Source organism: Lepidochelys kempii, chromosome 10, assembly GCF_965140285.1.
Source record: "Lepidochelys kempii isolate rLepKem1 chromosome 10, rLepKem1.hap1, whole genome shotgun sequence".
Lineage (NCBI taxonomy): Eukaryota > Metazoa > Chordata > Testudines > Cheloniidae > Lepidochelys > Lepidochelys kempii.
In genome coordinates this window covers 60,640,022-60,663,903 of record NC_136389.1, presented here as the reverse complement: position 1 = coordinate 60,663,903, position 23,882 = coordinate 60,640,022, and the positions used below count along the sequence as shown (strand labels likewise).

General features: G+C 39.9%; 1 protein-coding gene across 1 annotated transcript; it reads right to left on the bottom strand.

Annotated features, from left to right (window-relative positions):
* Positions 1–3,109: 3,109 nt before the first annotated feature.
* RSL24D1 (ribosomal L24 domain containing 1) lies at positions 3,110–20,783 on the bottom strand. The gene is made up of 6 exons (XM_073303830.1): positions 20,625–20,783; positions 15,870–15,983; positions 9,591–9,663; positions 6,093–6,156; positions 4,818–4,903; positions 3,110–3,336 (listed from the first exon to the last, which is right to left on the bottom strand). Exons 1-6 carry the CDS (start codon positions 20,703–20,705, stop codon positions 3,263–3,265), a joined length of 492 nt encoding a protein of 163 aa, XP_073159931.1. The 5' UTR covers positions 20,706–20,783; the 3' UTR covers positions 3,110–3,262.
* Between the last annotated feature and the right edge of the window lie 3,099 nt (positions 20,784–23,882).

The window sequence follows — 23,882 nt, the reverse complement described above, 5'->3', positions numbered from 1 at the left end:
TGCACCAGCAGGGGCTCCTCGCACCAGCCCCTTCACTCCCAGCACAGAACTACACTATTTCCATTTTCAGATGTTCTTTATACCTCTACAGGAAGCAAAATCTGAGTTTAAGTGCACCCTGAAAAACACCATACTATCCATCACCTGTCATGAATTAGATCCAACTTGCATGTCACCAATATGGCCTGATGCACTCTGAAAAGAAATACTCCATAAAACTAAGCTCTACAGCAGGGGTTCTTAAACTGGGGGTTGGGACCTCCCAGGGGGTCGCAAGGATAAAACATGGGGGGCTGTGAGCTGTCAGACGCCACTCCAAACCCCACTTTGCCTCCAGCATTTATACTGGTGTTAAATATATTTTTAAAGTATTTTTAATTTACAAAGGGGGTTGCACTCGAAGGCTTGCTATGTGAAAGGAGTCACCAGCAGAAAGTTTGAGAACCACTGCTCTACAGTGTTACAGTAACTAAGGGCTTGTCTACACTGGCAGTTAACAGCGCTGCAACTTTCTCCTGCAGCGGTGTGAAAAAACACCCCACTGAGTGCAGCAAGTTGCAGCACTGTAAAGCGCCAGTGCTGGGAGCTACGCCCCTCGTTGAAGTGGTTTTTTTAGCGCTGCGCTGCAACCACACAAGGCATATTAAAGTGCTGCCAGTGTAGACTGGCCCTAAAGTATTACATCTAACCTGTGAGGTCCTTTTTCCCATTAACAATTTTTTCTAGTGCAAGTTCACTGTTATGGCAGATATCAAATTGAAAAACTAAACTCTGGCCCACAGAAAACTAGCTTTGTATAGCTAAAGAGAAATCAGAATTTCCTTTTTAAAAATAACACAGAAATAGTCACAGATCTGTAATCCAACTAATAAAATTAATCTCTGCCTTAAGAGTTGCTGTACCAGACAAGAGAGAGTTTAAATCCTTTTCTAGTTTATAACTAGGATTTACCAGAGCCCTTGAGGCTCTTGCAGTGACTGCAGCCAGAGTCCTTGCAGTACCTGTCATCTCGGGAAGCAATTCCATCATCTTCAGCCCAATATTAAAACAAATTACCTTTCCCCTGATTCATTCACAAAAACAAGTTTTCTAAGAGAAAAATCATTAACAATAGCTTTAGCACGGCCTAGTCTTATTTACAAACTTTCTGATAAAACCAGAGAATAAAAACCTCATAAAGCAGAACTTTTTCTCTCAAAACAATAGCACCCAGTTTTCTCAGTCTTTTCCTGCAAGTTTCTGTAAGATTTCCCAAAAAGGTGAGTCAGTGTATTTTTGTGTAATTGGAATCCCTTTATTAGTATATACTTTAGATCAGGCATCAAATTACATCTTACAATTGTATTTTAACATATTTGATTAGGTTCACTGTTTTGTTGCCCCAAACATACACAAACTGCTTAATTTCTTATTTGATATAGGGCAAAGATATCAGAAATGCAGCATTTTAAAGAACAATCTAAACATATATAAAGGGATACTTAACTTGCATTTTCCCAATGCTCAAAAATGGACATGCTGGTACCTTTCAAAGGGAAAATATTCTCTGCCTTGGTGGAGTCTGAGCACTCTTCATTCGAAAGTGTATTTTAGCACCTAACTGCTTCACCCTATCAGCATACCCCTGGCTCATCTGTCAAATGATTGTCAGACAGTATTAAAAATTAGAACTTAGATAGCAAATACAATTCATATCAGTCAGCCAAGGCACTGATCATCAAGTTTATGCTGCCACTGTGTATCAGTTAGCAAATCTTACAATTAAACTTTACCTTCGTGTCAAACTCCTGCAATTGTTATTTATCTAATTTTAAATTATATGTTTTAGCAGCAGTTGAAACTGAGTGTGTTAGCGTTTAGAATATTCTAAGTTGACATTTAATTCAAGTGGATCTACATTTTTGAATCCATGCACATCAGTTTTCCCCAGTCTCTTTTTGAAAGTACAAACTGTAATTCTATTTTAATTTAAAACAAACAGCATACAGGTATATACATTTTTAAAATAAGGTAGTTTTCCAATTGAATTTACCTCCTATTAACATCAGGAATGAAACTGCAAATTATGATTTTTCAGTGTAATTAGCAGTGACAAGAAAGTAAATAATACTTAAAGTGTTTTTGAAAGGCTTCCCTAATCATGGTGCAGATAATAGTTGTCCACTGAAAGTTATTTATCTGAGTGCAACACTAACAACACTTTGGATGAAGAAAATACTACTAAGAATATCCAATATACCTATACTTTAAAACAATTTTTCTGTCAACATAATTACAAAAGTGTTAAGTTACATTATACATGGTAAAAAGTTAGATTTATTGCATATTTGAACTAGCCTGGTTTTCTGGCACAGATTCGAGTTCCAGTGGTTATACAGGTGATGGTTCCAGTCTTCAAACTGGAAGCCAACATTCTATCAGCAGCCTTCTCCAAACAGTAAAACTTGCATTGGTGTTAGTTGCTCTAATAGACTGTCCTAAAGGAAGAGTTCTTTTAAATATGGAAGGAAAAATACACAAAAACACTTTCCATTGTTACATTTTAAGCAGCCTATTTTCCCCTACTGGCATACAGTAAAAAGCTAAGGTTCCACTGCAGTAAATATAGATAAAATGTGATTCTGCCATCCCTTGTAGGTGCGAAGATGCAATTTACACACCCCTGGAGGGGTATGGCATACCAAATTAGAAAAGCCTTGGGCAAAAGTCCACTGAGGAAAACTGCCACTGAAGCCAATTATACCACGAATTATTAGCTAGATAAAAGGTAAATTACATTGTCCCTCCCTGGACAATAAAGAGGTATATATTATCTCAAATGAAAGGCTTTATGTTATGCATCACTGATAATAAGGTTTTGTATAATTACAGAATTACAAAAAGTATTGTCCAAAACTATCATCTGCAGGACAGCTGTTTCATACCAATTGCCTCATTTTTATAATTACAAATAGTATTGGATGACTTGCAAAATAACTTTTGCTCAGTAACGTGTATTTTTCTCCCAATAAAGAATTAAGAGAGTACCTTCCCTTAAAAGATATAATGAAATAATGTCTGGTGCTTCTCTCTCACACACACACACACACACACACACACAGAAGACAGATGTGCATCTAGGGTGTGTTTAATCACCTTTCATTTCAAATATCAGAAGAATCAATAATGCACAAGTCAGAACTCTGAAGAGGCGAGTCAAAAAACCGTAAGTAAGTTGAGGAGGGAAAGAAAGAAACAAAGAAAGAGACAAGGGACAAGGTTTTTAGGACTCTTCTTCCATAGCTATATCCTCTTGCAATTTCTGAACCATTTTCTCCTCCAGCCGTTTTCCTTTGCCTTCAAAAGAAAAGACAAATCAAGCATTTTAACTGAATACACTTAACAAAAATTGTCTAGAGGGAATTCTCAAATTACAGCAATCAAGTTAACACACACTTATTATGACCTTTATCATCAGCTAGCCATACTGATAAAGAGATTTTAACAAAAAGAGAGCTGTCATTACTTTAAAGCAATAACTAAAATCAGCTTCACTTTCGCATAATACACTGAACATTCCCCTCATCTAGTACCATGGACTTTCACCAGTTGGCAGTATCAATCAGAACTTCATGCAGTAGTATGAACCACTCCTTTGGTAAAGGAAGCAAAACTGAGAGGCTCCTGCTCACTTCTCCAGATTTAGAAGAACTGTCCCAGCAAAAAGGACACCAAGGGGAGGATTAAAGCGGAGAGAAATGTAGGCAAAAGCACTATGCTCTTTTACACTGCCCACTGTTAGCACCACACAGAAGACAGCTACAATATTATAGACAATTTGTTGTAATGGATTATATTAACATTACCATATAAAATATAATAGTATTTTATAATATATCAAATCAACATCCCCCAAGATCAATTTTTTCAAGGCATTAATAGACAAATATTCAGCTGCTCTCCATTCTATGTAAGGGTAGTTGTGTGCCTAATTGTATGCAAAAGATGGAGATCGTTTGAAAACATATCCTGTAAAAACCATATCTAAGAATAAAACAAAATTCACAAATAAGACAATGTCTACACAATCTATTTTACCAATAACTTTTAATGCATAACCTAGTATTCGTAGTTAAAAAATTTTGGACCAGCAGAAAACCAGTTAGGAGGAACAGATTTTTCCAACTGTAACTCAATTGGAACCAAGAAAAATGTAAAGTTTGCTCAGTAATGGAGAATATAAATTTGTATCTATGCATTCACCAGATACATTTTGGTTAATATTAACAACCTATTTTTGAATTGTCTAGTTAATTAGCTGTATCACATTAAGTTTAATAAACATTTGCATTTGAGATGTCATTACAAACACTCAATTATAGAATGAAAGACAAGATGAGTGAGGTTCAATAAAAGATAATACCTCATCCGCCTTGTCTCTCTCATGTCCTGGGACCAACATGGCTACAACACTGCAAACAACTGAATTATAAAATGTCACTTCCTCAAAAGGGATTATTTGCTATTGAGTCCAACATTTCAAGAAGTCTGACATTGTACAGATGTAGTAACTACAATGTGCTCAATGTGTGCCAACGACTGATTTTAAAATGATGGAGACCAGACATATAACGAGTATTTTGATACTGTAGAATTTGAATAGGTAACAGACACTGATGGAATTCTGTCTGCCATGGGTGAAGGCCAGATGGGGGAGGTTGTTCTTGTGGGAGAAGGAGTGAGAAGGGAATTATATCTGGCTCATTAAATGATGGATGTTGCTCAAAATAATTATACATGAACTATCCAACCAAGGATTAAATAAATCCAGTTCTTACCGGCATGTGGAGCCCGAACAAGGTGTATGTTTTGCTTGATTTCTTTGATGTCTTGTGCCTTCTGCAGTTCTTTGCTCTTTTTTAATCTGAGAATAAGGGGGGGGTTATTATTTGGAGATTATATACTAAAGCTTACTTTCTTTTTTTTAAAATAAATGTATATACATCATGTGTAGGGCTCTATATCTGTCACGGAATTTGCAGAAGTCACAGATTCCATGACTTTCCGCAACCTCCGTGACTTCTACAGCTACTGGTGTGGCTGACCCCAGGGCTGCCCAGGCAGCTGCTCAGGTGGCCCCAGGGACAGCCACACCAGCCACTGCTGGAGTAGCCCCACAGCCAGCTGTGGCCAGTGCAGCTGGCCATGGGGACCACCTGAGCAGCAATCCTGGGGGCTGTGGGAGCTGCAGCAGGTGGGCGGCCTCAGGGGTAGCCACTACTCAGTGGCCCCCAGCAGCAGGTGCCATTGGCCCACCCCCTGAGAGCAGCCCCTCCCCCGCTATAATTTAGTTAGGGGTATAGAATACAAGTCACGGACAGGTCATGGGCCGTGAATTTTTTTCATTGCCTGTGACCTGTCCATGACTTTTACTACAAATACCCACGACTAAATCGTAGCCTTAAGCATGTGTATTAAGTCTTAATGAAATTCCACATCTCTCTCAGAGTCCATTCCGGAATTATAGTGGCAGTTACAACTTAAATAGAATCCAATAAATACTGATGCAACGGGATGACAACGAAAGAAAGTTTCAAACTATGAGAAGTTTATTCAGATTTTGGAAACCTCAAACAACATACAAGTCTTCCCCCAGCTTCCTCCAAATATCAGAATAGAGCTCCTAATGTTTGGCAAGACCTCCTTTCCCTTGAACAGTCAGCATTATGTAGATTCATTTCTCAAGCTTCCTAGTGTGTTACCATGCTGACCAATATTGTCTTTGTTTTCTTGTATTCCCCAGTCTGTTTCTATCTGCTGTCTGTTGCCTTAAACTTAGACTGTATGCTCCTTGGGGCAAGGACTGTTTTGTTGTGTTATTGCAACGCCTAGCATGGTCCTAGTCCATGACTCTCCTGTGTACTACTGTGCTACACATAATAAATTAATAATACTTGCACTACCGTTCGTGTGTAAGAAGCAAACATCCATTTAAAATTTGCGAGCATCATCTCCATGGAGCAAGGGCTATCTCTCTGCAGCATGCCTGTACAGCATGATGCAACCCAGAACCTGACTGGGATTTCTTAAGTGCTACTGCAAATCCTTCTCACCTGTTCATGATAAATTTAGCTTGGCGTTTTTGTTTGATCTCTTCCACTCTCTTCATTGCATCAACTGAAACAAAAAAAAAAAACAGAGTTTTTAAATATTTTTAAACATGTATGTTTGATAATCTAATTAACATCCTGAAACAATTTAACTAGTACTGTTTTAAAGGCACATTTTACTATAATGTGTTCCTTAATATGCACAGAACCCAGAATAAAAGAAACATCTAACAATTATAACAGAGAAGTTCTCTTTGCAATGTAGTACTGACAGATACTATTCTGTAGCTAGAAACTATCATCAATTTTACTTTAAAATTTCAGTTCAAGTTTCCACTTTGTCTATACAACCTCTCTCTTATCCCTTCCATCCTTTCTCACAATGGAGGACTTTTGTTTCTAGTTCACCATTATCCAAATGTCATTACCCTTTCCCCCTTAATAATACTTCTTCCTAACTTAAAAATAAATGATGGTCTCACATGCCACAAAATTATCATGATTGCTATATTTTGTTTCAAACTAGTGTAGAATCAATGGGATCAAAAGAACAGGACAGCATAGCTTTAAAAGACAGCAGGAGACAGAATCACTCAAACACTAACATAGTGGTTAAGAATGCAGTTTGATTCTATACTCTGATTCGCTAACACAGAGGTTCTCAAACTGTGCTCCGTGGACCACTGAGCTCCATTCAGGTGGTCCATGGATAGTTCCCTCTAAGGTGCGCACCTCGGCTGCCGCACACAAGAGAATGAAGGCAGGCATGGCTCCACTAATTAGGTGCCTGGACCCTGGAGAAGACGCACATGTAAGGCGAGATGGTGGCCTTGGGGGAAATAAGGGGGAAGGTGGGATGAGAAGAGTGGGTGGGGGGAATTTGGGATGTGCAGGGCTGCGGCAGCCGGAGAAAGAGACTGCTTTCCCAGCTCTAGGACTGCGGCTGCCGGGGAGAGATGGCCCTCCTTCCCAGCCTCAGCTCTGTGGCTAGTGTGGCAGGGGAGAGACCCCCCACTCCTTCCCAGCCCCAGCTCACAGGCTGCCGCAGTGGGGGAGAGAGGGCACATCTATCACATTAAAAAGGTAAGGCTACTGATATTAAAATATGAGTGTGCTTTTGTTTGTAGAACAAAAAAAGTTAATTATTTTTTTTAATACAGCGCTTTTATCCAAAGCGCTTTATAATAGTTAGCTAATGGTACAAACAACATTTGCAAAGATCATCAAGTGGCCTGCTGAGACCCTCAGCAATTTTCAAGTTGTCCACAACAAAAAAAGTTTGAGAACCCACTGCTCTAACAGTTCTTCAAAAAAATAAGGACAAAGTGAAACCCAATGCCTGCCCACAGCCTGACCACCCAAAAAGTTTGAACTCTTTTGAACAGCGATGTGAAACGAAAAACCAATATAAGGAAGATCAGGTTAATCCAAGATTACAGATGCATAATTCCAGTAAAATATGCTCTCCTTCCACTCCCAAATCTCTTACCTATAATTGATGAGGTTTACAAATGACTGCTCAATCAAACCTAGGGCTTGATTGACGGTGCTGTAAATTGAATAGGCAGCACAGGTATACCAACAAACTCTGCAGAGCAAATATGCTGTCACAGTAACATACTAACTTTTTTTAAAATGTAAACAATGCAAAGACAACCTAAGCATCACTCTGAGATCATGTTATAAGTGACAAGTAACGTAACGCTTATTTTTAAAACAGAAACTCACCAACTCCTTGCTGTTGGGAGTGGAAATTTTTTATTGAAAAAATGGACTACTTGTGCAAACAGACTGAACATTAGGTACCTACTAGCAAAGATGTAATATATATTTACACAGGAACCTAAATATAATTGTGGAAACACTTAAGGTGAGTCATTAGAAAATGAAGCAGGAGTCCTAGCAGTTATGACTTTTTAGACAAAGGAACAGCACATTTTTGAATCACGATTCTCTTCAACTATTTACTATTTTGTTGTTGAAACAATTGCAAAATTAGCTATTTAAGTCTTAACAAAACTTAATATTAATTTTTAAAAATATATTTACTTAACATCACACCATCACAGGAGCAAAGAGTTAAGTAATTTACATGAATTTTAAAAGGTCTGGACAATTTTACTAGCAACTTGCATAGGTTCACATCTAAGGGTAATCACCCTGAAGCATGAGATTTGTCATCTGATTGCTGGAGGAATGAAGCTTTTTTTTTTTTTTTTTCCATATGCACATAAACAAACCATTAGACCAACGCATGATGGGTTTTTCTTCACTTCCATCTGAGGGATCCAGTCAGAAGCAGGTCCGTGAACATGAAAGATCAATGATCTGATTTGTATGGCAAATCCTGTGCTCTTAACAATAGGATTGTGACAAAATGCTGAACACAGACCAAGTCAGAGTTTTTAGAGTGGTACTCCATTTTTAATTCCCACCATCATACTTCCCCCTCAAATGCAATAGGCAATGTCCAATCTCCTTAATTTTCTGGCTTTTTATTGGCATTCCTGACAAAGTCTTTTGGTCAAATTGTTTGTTTTAAAAAACTAACAAGGACAAGAACATTTCTGGTAGAAAGCTATAAATCTTCAGAGCTATGGTGATCTATTGTGTAACTATGTATTTGGAACTTGTGTAATACGTATTAAAAATGCCTAAGAATGAAGAGCATTAACGACTTAACATGTTACACATTACTTGCTTTCCAGATTGCATTTTAAAAAATTTAAGCTGGTTTTAAGAACAAACACATACAAAAGTCATTCCAACATTAGTAAAAGCATTTTAAAGAACTGTTATACGTATAAAAGTCAATTTAACAGATTGCTCTGAAATTAGGTATTCAAAAATGCCTCAAAACAGACATCAAGTTTCAAACAGGAGAATGTGTTTTACTGCAGAGTTATATACCTATGAAAACTGTTTTGTAATTAAAGTTCTGTGAATGACAATGATTTACAAAGGCAAATAAATATTGTAATTTATGATTACAGTTGATAACTGAGCACCATTATATAGAGTGATAAGACAATCATATTCTATTACTATTGTTTTGTAGAAATGGAAGCAGAAAACAAAGTATATCTGTAATCCGAGTAGAATCTTAGTTTTAGTGCTGAGTTGTCCCTATCAAGTTTGATATTACCCTTTTTACAAATTAAGTGGAAAAAACGTGTGGACTCATTTACCATAAAAGGCATCAATCATATGGGACAGGTCTATCTAGATTATAATGAAAAATTACATTTTATTTTTTTATGAGAATACCAAGACTAATCCATTTCATATCAATGATGTGCAGCTGGGAGGCAGAACAAAAATTCCTGTTTTAGGTTGGGGCACATTTAAAAATAAATCTCTTTTCAGGTTTCTAGTATTTACAAAAGACTAATTATAAATATGAACATCAAGGTTTAAAGTCTTCTGACAACTGTACATGGATAGAAGAGCTTATTTCCAGCTAGTCTTCTACAAAAGCTGGCATTTCCTAAAGTGACTTACCGGTTTTGCTCCACAGCTCTCTCTGGTATTTCACTGGCTCATTTCTACGTTTTTCAAACTCAAATGAATTATCCTGTGTAAAAAAGGAAAACGAATACAGCTTACATTGAGACACAGTAAGTGGGCAATACATAGTTTTAGGAACAAGTAGCTGCATAAATATCCACAATTTATATTTGTGAAAAGAAATCTAAAGGATCTCAACATAAAACTCCCTTCATTTTATCTGACAATATGATTGAACAAGATATATAATCTATTATAGACATTTCTCTAGACCTAAAACAAAAAAATTTAAATACAAAACATCTTAGCAGCTCTCAATACTAATTTCTGCTACATATCATTGAATTCTAAACTTAATATTTAAAAATATACTTTTGTGTTAGGTCTTAAAGGGAAGTACCCCTTTTCTCCCCTGCACGCCCAAAGCAGGGGTGAAGACCAGAAATTACCCAATATGATCATTTTCTGAGGTAACGTTGAGTCTTGGCAGGGGGTGAATAATCCCAGAGCCCTGTTGTGATGGCTAAGAAGGAACCGATAGCTTGAGAAGCATTGCTCTATCTGATGTGGGGGACCAGCAATTTTTTTCCCCAATATGCGCACAGACCGGCAGCTGATGGCTCGCAGACCACCACCAGTCTGCGGACCACCACTTTGAGTAGCACTGCCATAGAAGACTCTCATAGCAGCAGCAGGCAGTAATGCTAAGAGGCAGAACTATGCACTCTGACCTATGCTATGTTACTGTGTTAATTTAACAAGATAGGGGAGAAAATAGGCATGAGAGAAACACCTCTCACAAAGATATTTAATAAGAGGAAGCAGGCAAGCAAACAGATTGCCTCAGACATGAGCTACCAATGAGAACATTATGCAGGGGGTTCTAGGTGGGCACTAACCCTCTATATATTAATCACCACAGAGAGTTGTCTGCAGAGAAATAGAGAACCACTGCCAAACAGACCTCTATGCCCTTATCCTCCCTTCATCTCACTGAAAACACAATCACTGACTTCTCCACTGCTATGGGACAGCCCCGTTTTGGAGATGTGGAGGCTTGAGCCGATTCTCTCTGCCTTCAGATAAGCAAAGGATTCCTTCTTCTGTGAGAGTTGAACTATACAGACATCACCTGCTGTGCTTCAAAGGGGCACACTGACTGCAAGCAGAGGGAAGGAGAACAGCCAACACAGACTGTTTGACATGGTTTTCCCTGTTCCCACCACCTCTAACATATCCTACACACAGCAATCATGACTTTTTTTAAGTGGTTAGTTCCCAGCAGGCCCCTTCCTCCCTCACAAAGTAATCCCTGCATGACTGTCTCTGGACCTACCTATTCTCTCCTCTCACTCTCCACATGGCTGTTGCTACACATCTTGATGTAGGATGGGCATCATCCACACCTGCCTTGCTCCCCCAGTGATGAAGTATCTGGAGGTCAGTGGCATTTAATTCTGTTGAGCTCCATCCTGACCAGCTACTAAGAGCACCATAGCAGCATCTCTGCCCAGTGTGGCAATAGCTGGGCTACCTTCTACTACCTGTCCACTCCATGCTGTTGCTAAGAGAGTGCCCTGTGGCGCTCCCTCTCAAATATCAGTAGGACAGGGTTTATTCATGGTTTTGAGATGGAGATTTTGGGGACCCCACATCACTACCACCCTCCAAACAGCAAACATATTGGCCGTAACCCTCACGTTTTTGTTAGTCAAGGACAAGTCACCATTTTAAACAAAGAAAACTTGGTTTGAACGGAGAGCAGAGTGGGCAGCAGTTCTGAGTCAGCACCAGGTAGTTACGCACAACAAAATAACTAAAAATGGTATCAGATGGCTATTCACGGAGTCTAATATATCATTTGCTTGTTTCCAGATAGTTCTCAGAAAAATGCCGAAGTACCGCTTGTAAACGGTCTCACACAATTTAACATCATTCACAATCTTCATTGAAAAAAATCTTACTGAAGGTCAGTTTTAAAGACACTGGAAGACAAAAAAATTCCTTTTTTATCTGTTAGCTGGAACTGCAAAGTTAAGCTGTAAAGAAAATACCAATCCTTTAAACTCCTCTGTATTTGAACATCTTCATTTGATAAACATCTTAACAGCAAGAAGAGAGAATGCAGAGTGCTAAAGGCCAAATCATTTTGCTATGGCTCTTAACAGTTAGAGCTGCAGACCCTCAACACCCAGGAACTGCATCCCTAATTGGTAACTATCCTATTCTCTTTCCAAACCAACTTCAGATTGCTTACTGCTTGGAGAAACATTCTAAATTATTTATTGTCTATGTAGATGTAATTTACATTACATCCTTCTGCCAAAAATCATGTTTGTGCAGTGAACTTAAGAAGCAAGAGTAAGATATTAACATTTTGGGTGAAGGACTATAGGTTTGGGAGGCAAGGAGTGAGTTTTGTTTTTTGGAGCTGGGGAGAAGGACACTGAGTGAAGCTAGTTCTAGAAAAAAGCAGAACAGAGTAACTGTTTTATGCTTTGTCCATGTCATTGTCTTTTCAGTTACCACCTAAACAGTGAAAAGAAATACTTTGCTCACCTATAACACCTTTCAGCCAACGATTGCAACACACTTTGCAAAAAAATTAAGGCTCACAACACCCTTGCTAGGTATGCAAGACCCCTTTTTACAGATGCTGAAGAGAGGTATGGTTACATAGGTCATCTATGGCAAGAATCAGAGAGAGAATCCAGATCTCCGCGCTCGATTTTATGCTTTAACTACAAGACTAACTTCTCAATAAAAGAAGCAAGGAACATGAACCCAATGGTTTTGCAGGAGCCATAAGATCACCATTAAACATCTGATCACGTCAGACTACAGACATTTCAAAAGACAAGAAAAACCTAGAGAAATCTCCTGGGGTTCTAAAAACTAGTAATATCATTACTAAGCTTTAAGAGCCATTTGTACAGAAAAGTTAGTTAGGAAGCAGTTTGCAACTTTTCATAGTGATCCTTCTTGGTACTTTGAAAGTAAGACTTAAACCCAAATTATATTCAAGGGAGTTAGAAAAAGTTCTGGGTGGCTCCAGTCTACTTGAACTAGGGGAATTTTCAGAAATCAAAATGCAACAACCTGGACTAGATCCATCAATTAGGTCAGGAGTTAGAAATGCCAGGAGTAGTAGTCTAAATGTAGGTCCTAAAGACGATCTGGTCAGTTTAATTCTGAACCAAGAATCCTGGTAACAACCCAAGCTCTGAAAGGGGAGAGGATGAGAAGTACAAAGACAAGTATTTTGTTATGTCCTAAATTATTCTGAGTAGCCTTAACGGACACCAACTAGAACTGCAAAAAGTTTTATACAGCTGTCTCAGGAAGTCTCTCCTCTACTATACTGAGGAAAAACTTCTCATGAGTATTCCCAGACTAGCTGATCAAATGCCACTCAGAAAGACAGCCCCAAAAACTAAGCATTAATAGATGTTTCATCCAGTCTAAGTACAGCGGCAAGAAATCCCCGGAGAAAATCATCATCTATTAGTACCAGAGATCTGAACACCCTCTAAGCAAAAAGTGGCTGCAAAAGCCTCTCAGCACCCCAGAAGTGCTCCTAAAAAGGTACACACAGCACTGTCCAGTTGCTGATTACATTACAGCTAATAACATTCATTTGCTGCTGGCAATGCTAAAAAAATAGCTAAATACTGACTGGCTAATGTTCAGTTCAGCACATATATTTTAGTGGTATTTTGATAGGTAGTTCTGGTGCTAGCCATGACTCTGTAGACGATTCCACCTCTTTTCAGTTTATTTTCCCTAATAACAGGAACCCTTTAGATCTAAATAGAGCTTTCATCTACAATATACTATAACTTGGCCTTATATTTGACAGTTTCCTTTTTAATTTTTGTTTTTCCCTTTTCTTTATAATTAGAATAATGTCAGCTTCTGTTAGGATACTGTTAAGCCTAAAATCTGAAGTGAAGAGCTTAAGAGAATGTGAGAACAGAACCAACTAAGATCTTCTGACCATTCTTCCTACTCCATCAGCTCAGGGATCTCAAACAAAAAAAAAACCTAAAAAAACCCCCACACCCAGTAATTCTAAATTAGTTTTTAACAGTATAGTAACACACAGCACCTCTTCAGAAGACCCAGTTATTACATGGCTGCCTAAAGATTATGTCTGGCAGGCACATTAAAAACCACACTCTTGGATAACTGCACAATAATATCCACAGGGAAGTTACATAGACAGCAGTAGGTCACCAACAGTGCCAAAAAAGTATTGAGCATCCTTATTTTGCTGTTAATAAAAGCTAATAAAATCCCAATAATCCTCTATTTAAGGACTGTCCTAACCATGTATGCATATTTAATCAATTTCTCCCAGGGAAGTAAATCTGTCTTGAAATTCTTTTTAACTTTTTTTAAAATCTATTTCATGCTTGGAAAATGAAAGAATCCTTGTGGGGGAAGATTCTTCTTATAATTCTCTCCTTAGAGAGAAAGATCAACAAAGTTAACTGCCTTACACTTGAGAAATCTATACAGTCTACAGATTAAATTAAAGATGCTTCAGAACAAAAAGTATATTACATGGGGAAAAATGCTAAAATGAAAGTAAACAAGGGAAATATTCTTTTCCAATAAATAAGTTTTGAGTCTGAGGAAAGTGTAAGTAAGATGTTCGTCAAAACTGCATCATCATAACTGCCGCACATGAAGCACTGAAAGTCTAGAACTTGATGAGCGGACCAGTTAACGACAGGCATAAGAACAAACTGGTAGGCGTTAGTTTTCTCTGATATGACACCTGCCCACACAACCAACCCCATGAGTAAACACTCAAATATCCATGCTATCAAATGTGGGTACAATAGATAAAAGTGCTGTATACGTGAACTACCTGATTTGCGGACACCAGTGTACTCATCCAAGTTGTCATTTGCATCCCCAATCAACAACAGGTGCAGTAATTTTAAAATTTTCACTCCTTAATTAGGACTTGTCTACACAAAAAAGTTGTACTGCTTTAACTATACCCACATAGTTCTTTACAACTGCCCTTCCCCTGGCCAGTGTGGATACAGTTATACTAGTATAGCTTATCCCCATACTATCAGTTAAAAAATTTTGTCTAACCACCATAATTGTACCAGTACAAAAGTTCTGGGTAGACCAGGCCTCTGTGAATGCCTATGTTCAAGAAAAATTAAGAACTTCTGCACCCTACCCCCATATCTGTCACTGAATGACTTGCAAAAAGCCAAACAAACCATCTCTGCATTTTGTTTTGATTTCTGTAAAAAAGGAGGTGATACATAACTTACAGGTGGGTTGCAAGGTTTAATTTGCATTTGTAAAATACTTTGAATGCATTGGATGAAAGATGCTACAGAAGTGCAAAATACTATGTTGTTGTTGTCCATGCTGCCCATCCCTCTCAGCAATGAAGAACAAACCTTTTTCACAAGGCTTTGGGCCTTGCTGCCCCTGTACGTCTGGAAAGCCAGAAACCCAGAAAAAAAAACCTCTGTAAAACTAATTTCCATTTGTTTTTACTGCTGAATGTGTGGTTTGAGGAACAGATTTTAAAGGAATCTCCAAGTCTGTGACTCACAGTAGTGTGGAAGCTCAGGCATTTACTTGATAAATTGGGAACAAAACATCTCGAAATTTAAATAATCGTAAGACTGTACATTAAAAAGTGATTCAAGCAAAATGGGCAGTTCTTTGCCACTTCACAGCATCATTATCTGTGATAAGATTAGCCATTCTTATCACAGATACTGCATGTTTATGACCATAAAGTTTAAAGCTACAATTACTACTACATTATTCTTCACATGTCAGACAATCCTTTTCGATTCTAAATGATTAGGAGTGCCATGAAGAATAAAAATAATGGTTATATCTATTTATTTTCACAGTAATTCAATGTTATCAAGCAAGAAGAAAGCACAACACATTTAAACTGAAAATACAGAAGCCTAATTAGAAAGGCAAATTTCAGGGTGAAGAGTAAAGAATGGCTAGTTTTAAACTTTCAAAGAAAAGCATGCTGCATATTTGTGCTTTATTACTGAGAAAATGGAAAGACCAAACTGTATTTTTAAAGCACTGATTTTGTTCTCACTGTCTCTGGGGTCACACAAGCACTTCCACACCGTGACTTGCCTGGCTATGGCACTTGGAGTATTGCACATGTAATGTTCATGTTTTGTTTTTATTCTTGGCCAGGACTTAAACACACATAGAAGAGTGTTTAAATTCTTTAGTAGCACAGCAGTACCAAGCACTTACCACTGTTAGTTCTTTACCAACTGCTTTTCGGAAGGCTTTGGTCCATCTGACCTTTCTGGGATTTCGTTTCTTTTTAAAGTTTTTGTGGCATTTTGATCTGCAGAATCTAAAGACCTAAAGAAAGATTAAATACAAACAGAAAAAACTTCTATAATCAAAGGACATTATTGCCCACCCATCCAAAATAACTCGGATGTTAATCTTAGTTATAAAAAGAAAAGGAGTACTTGTGGCACCTTAGAGACTAACCAATTTATTTGAGCATAAGCTTTCGTGAGCTACAGCTCACTTCATCGGATGCATACTGTGGAAAGTGTAGATCTTTTTATATACACACAAAGCATGAAAAAATACCTCCTCTCACCCCACTCTCCTGCTGGTAATAGCTTATCTAAAGTGATCACTCTCCTTACAATGTGTATAATAATCAAGGTGGGCCATTTCTGTGGGACCATGCGGGTACCCATCATCTCAGGCATTGGCACCCTGACAGCAGGATTGTCTGGCTATGTAGACTCCCTCCTCAGGCCCTACGCTACCAGCACTCCCAGCTACCTTCGAGACACCACTGACTTCCTGAGGAAACTACAATCCATCGGTGATCTTCCTGGTAACACCATCCTGGCCACTATGGATGTAGAAGCCCTCTACACCAACATTCCACACAAAGATGGACTACAAGCCGTCAAGAACACTATCCCCGATAATGTCATGGCTAACCTGGTGGCTGGACTTTGTCCTTACCCATAACTATTTTAAATATGGGGACAATGTATACCTTCAGATCAGCAGCACTGCTATGGGTACCTGCATGGCCGCACAGTATGCCAACATTTTTATGGCTGACTTAGAACAACGCTTCCTCAGCTCTCGTCCCCTAACGCCCCTACTCTACTTGCGCTATAGGATGACAACTTCATCATCTGGACCAATGGAAAAGAAGCCCTTGAGGAATTCCACCATGATTTCAACTATTTCCATCCCACCATCAACCTCAGCCTGGTCCAGTCCACACAAGAGATCCACTTCCTGGACACTACAGTGCTAATAAACGATGGTCACATAAACACCACCCTATACCGGAAACCTACTGACCGCTATTCCTACCTACATGCCTCCAGCTTTCACCCTGACCACACCACACGATCCATCATCTACAGCCAAGCTCTACGATACAACCGCATTTGCTCCAACCCCTCAGACAAACACCTACAAGATCTCTATCAAGCATTCTTACAACTACAATACCCACCTGCGGAAGTGAAGAAACAGACTGATAGAGCCAGAAGAGTTCCCAGAAGTTACCTACTACAGGACAGGCCCAACAAAGAAAATAACAGAACGCCACTAGCCGTCACTTTCAGCCCCCAACTAAAACCTCTCCAACGCATTATTAAGGATCTACAACCTATCCTGAAGGATGACCCAACACTCTCACAAATCTTGGGAGACAGGCCAGTCCTTGCCTGCAGACAACCCCCCAACCTGAAGCAAATACTTACCAGCAACCACACAACAGAACCACTAACCCAGGAACCTATCCTTGCAACAAAGCCCATTGCCAACTGTGCCCACATATCTATTCAGGCGACACCATCATAGGGCCTAATAACATCAGCCACACTATCAGAGGCTCGTTCACCTGCACATCCACCAATGTGATATATGCCATCATGTGCCAGCAATGCCCCCCTGCCATGTACATTGGTCAAACTGGACAGTCTCTACGTAAAAGAATAAATGGACACAAATCAGATGTCAAGAATTATAACATTCATAAACCAGTCAGAGAACACTTCAATCTCTCTGGTCACGCGATTACAGACATGCAAGTTGCTATATTACAACAAAAAAACTTCAAATCCAGACTCCAGCAAGAAACTGTTGAATTGGAATTCATTTGCAAATTGGATACAATTAACTTAGGCTTGAATAGAGACTGGGAGTGGCTAAGTCATTACGCAAGGTAACCTATTTCCCCTTGTTTTTTCCTACCCCCCCGCACCCCAGACGTTCTTGTTAAACCCTGGATTTGTGCTGGAAATGGCCCACCCTGATTATCATATACATTGTAAGGAGAGTGGTCACTTTAGATAAGCTATTACCAGCAGGAGAGTGGGGTGGGAGGAGGTATTTTTTCATGCTTTGTGTGTATATAAAAAGATCTTCTACACTTTCCACAGTATGCATCCAATGAAGTGAGCTGTAGCTCACAAAAGCTTATGCTCAAATAAATTGGTTAGTTTCTAAGGTGCCACAAGTACTCCTTTTCTTTTTGTGAATACAGATTAACACGGCTTTTACTCTGAAATCAATCTTAGTTATGTTACTCTACTGGCACTATTCAGTGCCAATTTAAAGAATCACCATTATTTTTTCCTTATAATGAAAAGTACCAATGAAACTAAAGTTATTAAGTGTAGGACAGAAATTTTAGCTTTCATGGAAGCCAAACCACACCGAACAGCCAATGAGCCTTAGTCTGAACCTGAAGGATCTACCAGAGATTAGGAAATACAGTGCATTCCTCATGCCCATTCTGGCAAAAAAAAAAAAAAAAAAAAAAAAATGCCCCACCCTGGTCAGTCTGGTAGCGAGGGAAAAATTTCTTCCCAGTGCAAAAAAGGAACTTTACAACACCACAGCAGACCAAAACAACTGGTCCTTTGCTATTCCCAGGGTGGGAGCTGCTAATCTGGGCACGAAAGAAGGCTCAGGCAGGAGGGACATGGTTTATATACCCTCCCATAAGTGGGGAGAGGCCAATGGCTTACCTAAGCAACATAAACCCACCTGCCAGCTCAGGTGATGCTTCCCTGTCACCACCTCGCACTTGCCTCTCTCAAGAGGGGATCCTTAAGAAAGCCACTGTCAAATTTCCCTACCAGCCCAGACAAAGACCATTCCCCACTTTGAGGTTGTGGGGGTTGCATTTACAGCAAGTTACTTGTGTAACAGCCCTGGTGTGTTTTGGTAATTTCAACTTAAATATAGCTATTAAGCTTTACAGGGTATCCTTTTCATAATTTTGAAAAATAAACTTCATTTTGGTTAGTTCAGATCACATGTCTAAACTCTGGTCTACAATCCACAGAATAGAATTTTAATGGAATAAATATTCATTAACCTTCTTGCAGAGTAATGAATACAGAATATTTACTATTGAAACATAAAATTTCAGTATAATGAGTAAGATACTTGTACTGTTTCAATGGATCTTTGCACAGAAATATTAAGTTAGCATAATAGGTTTCTGCTGTTGCATGTATAACAAATGCATAATTCTGAGTGTAGTTTTATTTCACAAAATCCTGTTGTGACAGTCTGTATGCACCATTATATTCAATAGGATTTGGCAAAATGAGATTAATATATCACTAGATCATGTAAATCATTATAGAAAGATACTGAACAGGATAAATAATACAAGTATCTTCTGCAATGATGGTATTATTCAAGTTAGTATGAGCTTTAGAACATTATTTTTACTTTGTTTTATTTTACAAAGTCACATTACTCTGTTTTCACAGTATCTTCAGTTACAGTCTGCTGGGAACATGCATGCATCTATACAGGAATTACCTTTAAACAAACTGATGGTCAAAAAGCTGCAGGGAACAGGATTATTAAATTATCACGCACAGAAGTAACTACAAAACCTTAAAACTGTTCCATGAATTTTCTATACAGGTCACTTAGTCCTAGAGCTAGTGCTTTTCTTACAGGATAAGTGCCCAACCGCACATAAAAATAGTCAGGCTTTGAAAGGTACAGAGAAAAAATACTAAACTACTTTTTAGAACTTAATTTCATCTTTAAGGCCCCAATTCAGAAAGGCACCTAAGCACATGCCTAAATTCTAATGGTTTCAGTTGAACTTAAACATTTACTAAACTTTAAAACAGTATTTCAGCTCACGGTTAAGAGCTCTGCTGAATCAGGACCTCAATGGGTCAAGCATTTTTAGTCTAATACTGATCTTTACAATAGAGCAAATGCTGATATTTACATTTTGCCACACAAGTACTTTCAGTTTTGGCTGGGCAGAAAAGATTTTACCTTAATTAATTTTGGACTACATCTACAATAGGAGCAAGGGGTGTGATTCCTGAGGAGAGCTAACTCAAGTATAAATAGTACTTGTAGCAGAGGCAGTGACAGCAGGGCTTAGCCAGGCCTAGCTCTGACATCCTAAACCCTGCGAGCACGTAGACCGCATGGCTAAACCCGTGGTTTTCAACCTATCGTCTGCGCACCCTTAGGGGGCCGCGGACTACGGCGAAGATTTCAAAGCAGTCCGCATCTCCATTTGAAAATGTGTAGGGGTCTGCAAAGGGGGGGGGGGGCGGGGGAAGGGCTGAAAAGCCCAGGGCTCAGCCTGGCCACCGCCGCCCGCGCTCTGTCGACTCACGCCAGCTCCCCTAGAACGAGTGCAAGTGCGCCCGTGTGAACTGGGAAAAACCCCCCCAAGCCCCGCGCTCTCAGCACACGGCAGCCGGGCGGGAGCGGACGGGGAGCGCCCGCAGGCGTCACGGGCCGCCCGGCTGCGGGGCTACGGCCAGCCCAGGCTGCGCTTTAACGGGCTAGAGCCGGGTCTCCCAAGCCCGCCGCCAGAGCGGAGCCGGTCCTCAGACGGGCCTGCCCTCGCCCCAGGCTGTGTGGCCCCTACGCGGGCTGGGCTTGGACCAACCCCGAGTGGCGATGCGACACCCCCTCCCCCCCCCGCCCCGCCCGGGCCGCGCCTTCCGCCCCGACCTTGCAGTCGTTCCGCACGAACATGACCCCGTGCCCCGGGTAGATGGGCCCGGAGCAGAAATAACACTTCTCGATGCGCATCTTGTTGCCGACTGAACCCTCCCGGCACCCAGCCGCCTGGCCACGCCGCGCCGCGGGAAGTGACCGAATACACCTGACCGGAAGTGTAGCTATAATGCTCCCTTCCGGATAGAGCGTCTCCTCCGTGAGGGAGAGCGACGTGAACTGTTCATAGCGCCCCCTGCTGCTTGTTCATGACCATGAGCAAGGCAGGCACCTGGGCCTTGCTAGGCCCTTGGTGTCCCCCGTGGCTCAGCCCAGTGCCCACAGGAGCCAGTTATCAGCAAAGGAAAAATCCAAGGCTATTAAATGTACAGCGGGGGCTTTTGTGGTTAATTTTTAAATTAATCTTCAGAAACAAATACAAAAAGGCAAAGGACCATTGAGGAGAAAAGACATGAAGGCAGGAGCGGGCAGGAGGCTGGGGGGAAGAGCAGCAAATTTCGGTGGAATGGAAGTCCGGCATTATCTGAGCTAGCTCAGCATTTCTTTGTCCAAATGTATCAAGAAACAGGGTCCAACTTTCATTTAATTCAAATAATTGCTCTCTGCGTCAATGAAAAGGGTGTTGTTTTTTAAAGAATTAAATTGGTAATTTTCCCAACTGTTTGAGATAAAAATATAGTTGAATGGCATAAAAATACAACAAAATGTTGATTGTAAACTCTTTGGGGCAGGAACTATCTTCTGCTCTGTGTTTATCCTGCACCTAGCATTATGGCACCCCAATCTTGGCTGGTCCCTTGCCATTACTGTAATTAAGATGATGGATGATTATTAATAATATCTAAAGCCCTGATCATGCAAAGCCTAAATAGCCCCATTGACATGCTGAAGTCTCTGTAGGATCAGGGCATAAACAAAAGTTTAAAACAATCAGCTGAAGTTTTAAAAAATTAAACAACATAAAACAACTGAGATGCTGTTTCAACTTCATTAAAAAAATGTATAACATTTTCTCAGATGTTTAACAGTTTAACAAAATGTGAAACTAAAATCTCATTAGTTTTAAGAAATCAAGGCCCCAGTTCTGCAAGCTGCTGTCTATGGCCAGACCTTTTGGTCCATTTGGGCCCTTCGTGAAATCAATATGACTCCAAACAGCTGCAGGAGTTACCACAATTCATAATACTACAGAATCTGCACAAGTAGAGGTGATAGTCCTCCACCAACCCTGATTAGTAGGAAAAAGTAATTAGTAATTAGCAGAAAAAAGTAATAAGGTTCCAAACTATATTGCTTTTTTTTATGGAGATCCACTGGATTTTGGAGATGGAGATGTGGCTTATTCCATGGGGAGGGGAAAGTAGAGGGTGACAAGACCTTGCCTTGCTCCTGATCTGAAGTAGCTCCACAGGGAGACCCTCATGGAGTTTTTGTCTCCCACCCCAAGACAACCTACTATAGGAGGAATTACTCTTCAAACATGATGATTTCCACTGGGGCAAAGTGAGGTGCTGTGTATGATTGGAGCCCCTGTGGTAACTGATTGTGAGGTCTGTCATTCAATTCTGGCCCAAATATACTTTTATGTCTCTCACATGTTGGCTGTGTTGTGCCTGTAAGCTACTGACCACAAAAGTAATGGTTTATGAACTTTATTGTTTTTATATTCAGTTTTATTGACTTTAGAGTAATTATACATAACTGTAAACTATGGAGGAGTTAGTGACCAATAATATAGCCAATAATAATTAGGAGTTACTGCAATCCAAATGAAAACTCTTGGGTGAAGATAAACAAGTCCCTCTCAGGACAATATCTTAATTGGATTCCTGATACTACAAGTATAACAAAAGTTTACCTTCTTTTGCAAGAGAAGCCATTACACTATATGTCTGCTGGAAGAACTCACTAACCAGGACTTACCCATAAAAGAGGAAATAATAGAAAAATACATCAACAAATATATAAATAAATTTCACTTCATTTACATATCCAACAAATAGCACTCCTGAAGTTAAAAGCATACTAATTTAAAACATAACCTTCCCAGAGCTGAATCTTACACAGAAGAGATCATGTGCAGGAATTTTATAGTAGCCCTTTAAATAGTTTCAAAGTCTCTTGTGTTGCAGAAGCCATGAGAATCCTAACAGAACAGCAGTGCATCCAAGTAACGTGGCTTGTATGTAGTTATTAAAAACAGTTATTTGGAACCCAGTTTTCCTCATACTCTTAATGTTGTGTAAAAGACAATATGCAAAGACACAACAATGATCTAACTTCTCACAGGCCACACACTGCAACACAGTCCAACCAAACTGCCCCTCCTAACCACACACTGCAACATAGCTAGACATATGGGCTCAGCTTGAAGGCCCCAACAGGCTAAAGGAACACCACAAGGAAATATACTCTTTAAATAGGAACACAAACAAATATTTGAACGTGAAATGGTAAAGCAAATAGTGTGCCTCCTCCTGAATGCTAATGGCTGCTTCTGCACAGGAGATTTGATCGACTACTGCTTCAGCAGTGCTCACTGCCATATTGGAGGGGAAACAGTAAAGATTGTCTTCCCTTTGGAGGGCATAAGCCTCCTTACTACCTGAAACACCCCTCTCCCCTTCATCCCACTGAGATAACTGTGCTCCGGGACAGATTTGCTCTGGCAAAGCAATTGTGGAGATTGTCACAGTTCATGAAAACTGCATCTTATTTCCCTCATGGACCCACAAGGGCACCCACTTTTAGGCTCTCATCTCAGCCGTCAGTGCCCTTGGGTGGAGACCCTCACCGCACAGTTCCCTGCCTGCACTCTGAGTTCCCTGGCAGGCCAGACAGCCTCTGCTTTCTCTCCAGAGGCTATAAACAGCATAGTTGCCCACAGTTTTAAACTACCACTTAGCTCTGATGCCCCAATCTACTCAGGTCAATATTACATTTTATTATTATTGTTGCATTCTTGTTTCTCCGGGAGCTCTTATGGAATAAAATGTAGTATTTTAGTCTTTATGTGTATTTCCTGCATAGTCCAACCTCCTTAAACATATGGGAGCTGAGATGTGTTTAATCAGTAAGGATCCATCCTGCTACTTTAGCCTTACACCCTGTACATACTGTACTGGTAGTATTCAGGAGCTGTAGTTTGGGACATCACTGTAGCATTTAGGATCTATAATCTGGGATGTTACTGCTTCAGAAGGAAGTCGTCTGGTCTTGTGTACAGTCTACCCTGATGAACCATCAAACCTT

What these genes read in the sequence shown, in the direction of transcription:
- RSL24D1 (XM_073303830.1), bottom strand. Translation starts at nt 20,705, where the DNA reads ATGCGCATCGAGAAGTGTTATTTCTGCTCCGGGCCCATCTACCCGGGG. An exon ending in TCGTGCGGAACGACTGCAAG is followed by an intron (nt 15,984 to 20,624) that starts GTCGGGGCGGAA and finishes ATCTTTCTTTAG; the next exon opens with GTCTTTAGATTCTGCAGATC. An exon ending in AGAGCTGTGGAGCAAAACCG is followed by an intron (nt 6,157 to 9,590) that starts GTAAGTCACTTT and finishes TTTTTGTTTCAG; the next exon opens with TTGATGCAATGAAGAGAGTG.